The 10,527-nt window shown below is 34.1% G+C and overlaps 1 protein-coding gene across 1 annotated transcript; it reads left to right on the top strand.

The window, feature by feature from the left end:
* Positions 1–447: 447 nt before the first annotated feature.
* Positions 448–10,077, top strand: LOC143563056 (dynamin-2A-like). The gene is made up of 22 exons (XM_077050693.1): positions 448–588; positions 1,292–1,342; positions 1,530–1,650; positions 1,735–1,824; positions 1,915–1,976; positions 2,067–2,181; positions 2,258–2,600; positions 3,673–3,820; positions 4,579–4,680; positions 4,757–4,876; positions 5,135–5,218; positions 5,299–5,426; positions 6,104–6,188; positions 6,288–6,405; positions 6,553–6,629; positions 6,815–6,871; positions 7,887–8,025; positions 8,113–8,264; positions 8,347–8,460; positions 8,678–8,745; positions 8,843–9,015; positions 9,568–10,077. Exons 1-22 carry the CDS (start codon positions 448–450, stop codon positions 9,804–9,806), a joined length of 2,727 nt encoding a protein of 908 aa, XP_076906808.1. The 3' UTR covers positions 9,807–10,077.
* Positions 10,078–10,527: the final 450 nt, after the last annotated feature.

Raw genomic sequence — 10,527 nt, forward strand, 5'->3', positions numbered from 1 at the left:
ACGTTTTTAAAAGCTTCCTATCGAACCGGCTAATAACCAACCTAAAAATCAACATTAGCTCATTTTAGTATCATGATATCTATTTTGGATTTAACAAAAACCTAACTAAATCACACTTGAGAGTCCTGTTAAAACTCAAAACTTACAAAAACCTAAATTGATATTATTATTATTATTATTATTATTATTATTATTATTATTATTATTATTATTATTATTATTCTTCCGTAGTGGTGACTGACTGATTCCTTATATCATCTCTCTGTTGTTACATAATAACAATTCTTTCTCTTTTACATTTTGATCTCAAACCGATTTGAATTTCAAATCTCACTGTAGATCCAATTCCTTTAAAAACCTAGGGTTTATTGCGATCTTCGTTCGATTCCAACCTTCCGACACGCGATCTGTAAGCCTAGGGTTTACTGTTCAATTGGATCGAACGAAATGGAGGCGATTGAAGAACTGACGCAGCTTGCGGATTCGATGCGGCAGGCTGCGGCTCTGCTTAACGATGAAGATATTGACGAAAGCTCGTCTAGACGCAGCACTTCCACGTTTCTTAATGTTGTTGCTCTTGGAAACACTGTAAGTGATTGCATCTGACTAGTTCACTCGTTTGATTCATTGATTTTGTCGGTGGATCTATCGATTCGGGTGCGATGTGATCTTAATCTTAATTGTGATGAATTGTTTAGGTTAGTGTAATTAGGAACGGGCTTAGCTAGGGTTTACTGTGTGTGATTGCAAATCTGTTATTAGGAAAACAAGATCTTGTATTCAGAATGCATTGTGATCTGCATTTAATGGTTTGTAGATGAGTTACCTTTATTTGCTGTAGTTTTTGTACTTATGGATTAAAGGAGTTTTGCCATTTTGTTTTTACTCGACAGACTCTTTATGATGTGGTGTGATCTTAATTGCGATGAATTTTAAGTTAGTGTAATTAGGAAGTGAGTTAGTTAGGGTTTACTGTTTGTGATGTCAAATCTGTTATTAGGAATTCTTAGTTGTCGCCGTACTTGTTGTTACAGTGTGAATTGTATTTTGTTGTTTCGATCTCTATTTAATGGTTTGTAGATGAGTTAAGCTGTGTTTGCTATGGTTTTTGTACTCGATTTCTTATAGGCATTATGTTTTGAACTTCAATTATTATACAGGTTAAAGGAGTTTTGTCATTTTGTTTTTACGCTACTCTACTGACTGTTTATGATTTTTCCAACTTTAGGCTTTTTTTGTCATTAAGTTAGGGCATGGTAGCTAGATTAATCATGGGCTTTCAATTGTGCAGAGTGCAGGAAAATCAGCAGTTTTGAACAGTTTGATAGGGCATCCTGCGCTGGTATGATCTTCATTTTCTTCCTTTGTATTTTTTAGTCTGGACCTCGGTATCCAGTTTGTTATGATAACTATACACGTTACAAAAAATTAACAAGATATGAGTCCACTGCCACATCAGTTTTGATGATGTGAAGTGTGAGCTTAATTGTACTAATTCTGGTCCTCGTATTTGGCCTCAATTTAAACAGCCGACTGGTGAAGGTGGTGCAACACGAGCGCCTATATGCATTGACTTAAAGAGGGATGAGAACTTAAGCGCCAAATCAATTGTACTGCAGATTGATAATAAATCCCAACCTGTGTCAGCAAGTGAGTTCTCATGTCATACTGCTGGCCCTTTAATTATATACAGAATGCGAGTTTCATTTTATTGATATTGAATAATAAATGCAGGTGCTCTTCGTCACTCATTACAGGATAGGCTTAGTAAAATTTCAAGCAAGAGTCGTGATGAAATATATTTGAAGCTTAAAACAAGTACATGTGAGTATAAATAGATATTCATAATTTCATTTCTTAAAAGTAACTTGTCGTTTAAAAAATTGGTTTCTAACTCAAGCATATGGTTTACAGCTCCTCCTTTGAAATTGATTGATCTCCCTGGAGTTGATAAGGGAAATCTTGATGAATCTTTGGTGAGTGATTTGAAATTGGCTGTTTTGGTCACATCATTGTTTTTTTATCCTTTATTAGTTCAAATACATATATTTTTTAAATTCTTTCAGAGTGAGTATGCTCAGCACAATGATGCGGTTCTACTGGTTGTAATACCTGCTGCTCAGGCACCTGAAGTTTCCTCTGCAAAAGCCCTCAGATACGCTAAGGAATATGATGCAGAATGTGGGTTTTCAAATATAATTTCAGTTTTATTTACCGTCATAATATTCAAATTATAACCTTTGTTTGCTGACTGTAGCAACAAGAACCATTGGTGTCATCAGTAAAGTTGATCAAGCATCTTCAGATCCCAAGATTCTTGCTGCTGTTCAGGCACTTCTTATGGGTCAAGGCCCAAGAAGTGCAGCTGATATCCCATGGGTTGCTCTAATTGGTCAATCAGTTTCTATTGCTTCAGCACAATCTGGGAGTGTGGGGTCCAATAACTCATTAGAGACTGCTTGGCGAGCTGAAAGTGAGAGTTTGAAATCTATATTGACAGGGGCCCCTCAGAGCAAGCTTGGTAGATTAGCCCTGGTGGAAACCCTTGCTCATCAAATCCGTAGCCGAATGAAAGTTAGGCTTCCAAGTCTTTTATCCGGGTATGATTTGGTTATTTGAAACATTTTTTTTTTCAAAATGTACTGCAAAGATAGTCATTTTTGTTCCTACTTGTTGCTGTATAGTTTACTTTATACCTTTTTGTCGGTCATCAGCATCACTTACACATGTGATAAATAAATGTTTTCATTTTCTACTTAAAAGAAAACTATTAATTGTTTTACATGCTTGTACACTTGGTTTTAAAATGTGTGCACTGGACTTAGTTTCAAAATGGGCTCCCCTTAAGAGCACGTAATGCGCAATGCACATGATGCGGTGATGAGATCGCATCAATTACAGCAATGCGATTTGATTCCATGATGTGCGTGCAATGCGGCTGATGTGGCTTGATGCAATCTGATGTGTCCAATACTTGAACAAATTAGATGTGGGCTTGTGTTTTCAAATCTGATTGAACAAATCTGATCATTGATTGAGCAATGGGTTTGAGTATTTGAACAAATTTGACCATTTATTGAACACATTTGATTTTGGCCAGAGATGAGTATATGTTATAGTTTAGTGTTTAAACGTTTAAGAGTATAAAATATTGTCTACAGATTGTTTTTAGTATATTTATAATAACGAACGCTTTACATACGTGATGCGCACACATTGTGCATTAGGTCAAAATGCATCAGAGCACCACACTTTATAAAACCAAGCTTGTAGATAATGATGTCTATATGTATAAGATGATTCGAAATCCATTCTAACTAGATTTATATTGCGCTACTATTCTTCATATAAGTAGTCACCTATGTAGAAATTCTACTCTCTCTTCTTTATATAAGTAGTCACCTATGTAGAAATTCTACTCTCTTTATATAAGCAGTCACCTATGTAGAAATTTTACTCTCTCTCTCTCTCTCTCTCTCTCTCTCTCAAGTAAGTTGGAAAAGGTTCTTGTTTACATATATATTTGACATTTCAAGCAGGTCTTACGTTACTTTGTGTAATAATTTTGTGTTACATAGTTGCTTTTATGCCGTTCATGGATGAAGGTTTTGTTTTATCTATTGCTTTTAGTGGTCTTAGATCAGTTTGTTAATATAGTTCTTTTTCATACAGGCTTCAGGGTAAGTCTCAAATTGTGCAAGATGAGTTGGTAAGGCTTGGGGAATCAATGGTCACCAGTTCTGAAGGTACAAGAGCTTTGGCTTTGGAGCTTTGTCGTGAATTTGAGGACAAATTTCTTCAACATATTATGACCGGAGAGGTGAGAACACATAGCAAACAATGATTACTTATGTATATTTAATTATTTACATTTGTTAATTTTCTCACTTTTTTTACATTTGTGGACTTGATTTGTATGTTATTTGTTCCATGTTAACTTAACAGAAGCCTGTTGCAACATCTTATTCTAGTTTTTGGTGGGATTTTAGGTCACTTAATAAGCATGCCATTGGTCAATTAAAAAGATAATTTATATCTGTATTATAGAGTTCAAATGTAAAGACAACTCATTTAAGGCTACACTTAATTTTGCAACTTCTTACTTATTATCCTGCTTGACAGTTGATTATCACTTTATTTTTGTGGCCTTATATCTAAGGTGCCACAGAGGCTTGGCAACAGTATGGCAGCATTGAAAAATGCTAGGCTTACTGATGTCTGTGGGATAAAGACATCTTGAGAGATTAACTTACTGATTTTTTTAGTGTGAATTTCACACACGTTCTTTAACTTCGCTACTATCATGTATATCAAAATACAAGTTTTTAATGAACAAGTTTAATGCTTTTAAAGGATATTTTTGGTATATATGACATTTTGCAAGATAAGAGGGGGTACCACTTCCACCCCACCCTCCCCCCTCTTTAATTACTGTTATTGGGCCTTTGATACATCTCTGGTTTCTTCATGACCATAAAATGTCATGTTATCAGTTTTACATAAATCATGAACTATTAATTTGTTTGTTGTCTTTCCTCTTGGTTCTTTTTCTTACCTTCTTGTATGCATTGTTTTCAGGGTAGTGGCTGGAAAGTTGTTGCAAGCTTTGAGGGTAACTTTCCTAACAGGATCAAACAACTTCCTCTTGATAGACATTTTGACCTACAAAACGTCAAAAGGGTATGTTTTTTTTTTTAAATTTTGGCTCACTCAAGTTATTGTTACTACTATATGATGACTTTGGAATTGGTATCAGATTGTTCTAGAAGCAGATGGTTATCAACCTTACCTTATATCTCCAGAGAAAGGATTGCGGTCATTAATAAAAGGTGTATTAGAGCTCGCAAAGGAGCCATCACGTCTCTGTGTTGATGAGGTAAAATGCACATAATTTGCCACTCTTTCAACTGTTAATGTCAGTTATTTCGTAAGTTTAAGTTGAGTTTCATGTTTACCTCTTTCTTCTTATTCATATGATTTTATTTGTTTGCTTGCTGTCATTTACCTACCCGATCTTTGATACCTTAATGTGTATTTTTATCGTATTGCATTTTTTATGCTTACTGGAGGAATTATTTGCTATTTTTAATGTTCTTAAAAAGTACAAGTTTTGTAATTATTTTTATGGATACAGGTTCATCGCGTACTTGCTGATATCGTTTCAGCATCAGCTAATGCTACACCAGGACTTGGTAGATACCCTACATTTAAGAGAGAGGTACATACTATTTGCAATAATTTTTTAATGTTTTTGTTGCTTTATCTTAATTTTAACCTATGTTATATTATTTTAATTAGGTGGTGGCAATTGCTACTACTGCTTTGGAAGGGTTTAAGAATGATGCAAAGACCATGGTGACTGCACTTGTTGACATGGAACGGGTGTTTGTCCCACCTCAACATTTTATTCGTTTAGTGCAGAGAAGGTATGACTTGTATTTTGATAGTTCGCATTGTTATTGCTGACATGTTAGTGGCCGGGTAGTAATTTAATATATAGTGTAACTGATATTAGTTTATATGGTACAAACATGAACATTCATGTTTTGTGCATTGAGTTTTTAACTTTGTTTTTGCATGATTAAACGTCTTAACCTATATAACTGAACGAAAAGACCCGTTTTAAAAAGTTACGGATTTAATTATGCAAGAAAGAACCTTTTCTTCTTTTAATCGCGCAAAAAGAAAGTTTTATTGCCCAACACCTGAAACTCCATGTTTCCCTTTACTTTTTTGTTCTGGTTTAACAGACTAACTTCTACTATTAAAAGTTTAAAGTATGCAACCCTTATACTATTCAGCAATTTCAACTGATCTCCTCTATATTATTTGTCATGTAACAGGCTGTTTTTAGTTCCTTTCTCATGACCAACCCTGAATTCTGTTATTTCTATCATTTTGGTTATCGTTGTACACGACACTATTGTTTTGGCTATGTCACTTTCAAATCTGTTTTCGTTTTCTTTAGCTTTTAATGGTGTAAAACATACATGAAAATCTTATGGATTTACAATTTTTTTTGTGTTGGTTCTATTGTGGATGTGCACAAAAAGTTGAAAGTTTATTTATTTGTAAATTATTATTATGTTTATTTTTGTATTAGGATGGAAAGGCAGAGGCGAGAAGAAGAGATTAAAACCAAATCTTCCAAGAAGGCTGTTGATGCGGAACAATCTTTGCTAAACAGGGTAAACTAAGAGGCCTGATTATATTATATTTGGAAAAATATGATTGCCTTAATCGAACATTGAAGTTTCTGCTTGTAATTTGTTTTTTGCTTTGTTTAGTCAGCAAGTCCTCAAACAGGTGGAAACTTAAAATCAATGAAAGATACCAAGCAAGATAAGGATGCACAAGAGGAATCCTCTCTAAAGACTGCAGGACCTGAGGGGGAGATAACAGCAGGTTTACTTACACTTTGACATCATCATGCATTATTATATCAAACATACATATATGTGTATATAGCACTTAGCAGTATACTGTGTTATTAGACATTATTTACTTTGAAGGATGCATAATGTATTTATAACTTATGTTCTCTACATGTAGGATTCTTGCTAAAGAAAAGTGCAAAAACTAACGGGTGGAGTAGGAGATGGTTTGTTTTAAATGAGAAAACTGGGAAGGTTAGATTATAATCTATGTGCTACTTTTGATGCAAATTAATTTGTTTATTCTGATTGATTGTGTAACAGCATTTTAAGATTTTGTAGTTTCTGGATCTGCATGAATTGAAAATTTGATTTCAATTTTGAAGAATGTATAATTTAAATTGTGAATGATATTTTTTGGGTAAATATGTTGTCTGCAGCTTGGATATACTAAAAAACAAGAAGAGAGAAATTTTCGTGGTGTCATCACTTTGGAGGTATGTGTTGAGAATCTCTTAAAGTTTAGTTTCATTTTTAATTGTATATCTTTAAAAACATATGCATATCATCTTTATTCTATATTGTTTCTTTACTAAAAACCAAAAGATTTTTGAATGTTGAGATCTTGGATCTTCATTTGCACTATGCTTCTCTGTTTGTTTCTTGTTTAACAAGAAACTCTTGGTGATTCGTTGGTAGGGATCTAAACGAGTCGAGCTCAGTTTGTGGGAAAGTCTTTAAGCTCGGGCTCGGCTCGTTTGTTAATTATTTAATTGTTATACTTATATACATGTATGATGTATAATTATTTTTAAAGGATCAGGATCATTTCAGAACCTCCAAACGATTAAGAATTTTTACCAACAGATCATTTTATTTAACTTTTTATATATTTAATACTATTTGAGGGCCGTTTTGTCATTTATTATATGTAATTTTTTTATTACATATACGTAAATTGGTTATATACATATGTATATTTTGATTATTACACATCTATGTAATTTGGCTTTTACACGTATAAATTTGGGATCACATGTGTAATCACAGGATTGCATATAATAAAAAACAAAACAGCCTTCAAGTTATGTATATTTTTAATTTTAAGTTTATTATAATATATAACATAATATATGTCATTTGGTTAATTTTTTTCATAATTATGCACAGAGTTATTTTATTATGTAATATATATTTATTACAATAAAAGATGCTATATTGAAATAAATGAAACGCTCATTTAGGCTCGTGAGCCTAGTGGAGCTGGTATTTGAAGCTTGGGCCTTTTTGTTTAACTAGCTTATTTTGGGCTCGAGCTTTGTTAAGCTCGGCTTGATTCGAGCTTTAGAGAGCGTATCTCGAGTAGTTAACCGGCAGCTCGGCTTGTTTACACTCCTACTTGGTAGATATTATATTATTATATGATGATGATTGATAAATTATTTCTTTGGTTCAAAACAACCAAAACTTTTATATATATTTATAGTTTAAATTGCTGATGTATATTATCAGGAATGCGCAATAGAAGAAATTGAAGACGATGAACCACCCCCGTCCAAAAGTTCGAAGGATAAGAAAAAGGTAGAAGAAAAACCGCCTAGTCTGCTCTTCAAAATAACCAGCAAAGTTGCATACAAGACCGTGTTGAAAGGTAATTTTATCGATTGCAATATATTTGTATGCAGTTATATCATTTTTTTCTCAATGCAGACCTAAAGTTTAATAAGTGGTTATACAGCTCATAGCGCTGTTGTGTTAAAGGCTGAGAGCGCGGTCGATAAAGCTGAGTGGCTAAATAAAATACGAGCCGTGATGGGTGCCAAAGGGGGTGAAGTCAAACTCAAGCCTGATGGTCCACCCATTCGACAAACTCATTCTGACGGTTCTCTTGTGAGTTGTCCACTTTGTATTATTATTGATATAATATTGTTTTTAAATCATAATTAAACATTATTTATTTATGTTATCATAGGATACAATGGTTAGAAAACCAGTAGATCCAGAGGAAGAGCTTCGTTGGATGGTTCAAGAAGTACGTGGTTATGTTGAAGCGGTCCTCAACAGCCTTGCAGCTAATGTCCCGAAGGTGTTCTATTCATCATTTTTAAATATCATTTAGTAAATTACACTTTTGGTTCCTGTGGTTTTGCCTGTTTAACACTTTTGGAGGGGCACATGATATGCCAAAAGAATCCTTTTAGGGACCGAGAGCTAAAACATGTCAAATCACAGGGACCAAAAGCATATTCTGAAAGTTTTTTTTAATTTATTATTTGATTCGAGTATATGTTGTGGTTTTACAGGCAGTTGTTCTTTGCCAAGTAGAAAAAGCTAAAGAAGACATGCTGAATAAACTCTATAGTTCTGTAAGGTTAGTTCATGGTTCCAAATATGTCAGTTAATATTGCAATAATTTATTTGGGTCTTTTTATTACCTATTTTGACTTTTTATTTTTCTTTGTAAAAAGTTCTCAAAGTACCGCAAGGATAGAAGAACTGCTTCAAGAAGATGGTAATGTTAAAAGAAAAAGAGAGAAAATACAGAAGCAATCCTCTCTTCTCTCAAAACTCACCCGCCAGCTCAGCATTCACGATAACCGAGCAGCAGCTGCTACAGGCATGCCAAACGACAGCCCTGCAGGTAATAATAATAATCATCATGCTTTACTGTTAAAGGGTCGGGTTGTTTTTGGTTGACTCAGTAGTAAAATTTATTCATGGGTCCGTTATAAGCTCAAACCGAACCAAAAACTGAAATTTTGTGAGTTTTTAAAAATGCCCAGTTTAGGTTTTTTGGGTTTTTAGTTCGATTCCAGTTCGGTTTTGGTTTTGCCATTTGGGCTTACAATTTTGAGGGAAAAAAAATCGTTCCAAATAATGCATTTGAAGATAAATCTTTTTGTTAGTAATTAACTATTTTGTTACATTTGGACTTAGAATATTTGGGTTACACTATTTTATTAAATTCTTATAAATCATTTAAAACTCAAATTAAATAAATGGGAATTTATAAACTGTCTGTTTTTTTTTTTTGGTTTTTATTACACTCATAACCAAATCCGAATCTGAAGTTCGATTTTTACGCAAGCCTTTGGTTTTCGTTTCGTTTTCTTTTTTCGGTTCATGATCGGTTTGTTCAGTTTCATGCACACTCCTAGTAATCTAATATATTTTACAACTTCGACATTAACAGAAAGTCCAAGAAGTGGTGGATCTTCAGGAGGTGATTGGAGATCCGCTTTTGATTCTGCTGCTAACGGGCCCACAAGCCTCGACTCTAGATTTGGATCCAACGGTCACGGGCGCAGGGCTAATGGGCCTTATGAGAATGGTGATGATGGACCGGGGTCAAGATCAAACTCCACGGGCCGCCGCACGCCTAACCGATTGCCGCCAGCACCGCCTGGTTCCGGTTCAGGTTACAGGTATTAGATGATAGTTAAAAGGGAAAACAGAAACTGATTCATGCGTTATTGTTGGGGTGGGTGCGGGCCCATGTCCCGATCTACATACCGGGCTGTCTTGAAATGACTTTTTATGGCATGTTTTGTAGAACACATTTATTGTAGATAGAAATGAATCTGGTGCAAAAATTGTTGGGTGTTTTTGTATTCTTGTTATGAGAGGTAAGACTTGTATTATTTTAAAAGTTTTGGACCATGAGAATATGTGATTCAGTGATGCTAAATAATTGGTTTGGTTGTATGCTAATAATGTGTTTCTGAATACTAAATATGTAAGGGTGCATTCGAGAGTCTAAACCATACATAAGTTAAAAGTGTGACTTAGGTTGTTAACTATGTGGGACGAATGTATCACAACTTATATCATTGTTTCGCTGGGCATCTCAAAAAACGCATGCCGTATCTAAAAATCAAATGATGCAACCGCCTCAAGATTAAGTGTTGAATCATTATGATCATCCTGATGATATTGACCTTGTCAACAACTAGCCTTGGGAACCAAGCATCCCACTCTCTTTGTTGATGACCCTTGTATATTTTCTGTATGCAAGTTTGAGTCGACCTCAAATAATTTTACCATAAAGTTCAATAATACCAAAAAATAATAATCTTAACAAAATTAATAAAATTAACACTAAAAATAATGTCTAGAAATAAATAATTAAAATGATAATACTACTCGCATTCAC

Source organism: Bidens hawaiensis, unplaced genomic scaffold (assembly GCF_021521415.1).
Source record: "Bidens hawaiensis isolate Kalapana, Puna unplaced genomic scaffold, B.hawaiensis_p1.1 tig00021220_1, whole genome shotgun sequence".
NCBI classification, from domain to species: Eukaryota; Viridiplantae; Streptophyta; class Magnoliopsida; order Asterales; family Asteraceae; genus Bidens; species Bidens hawaiensis.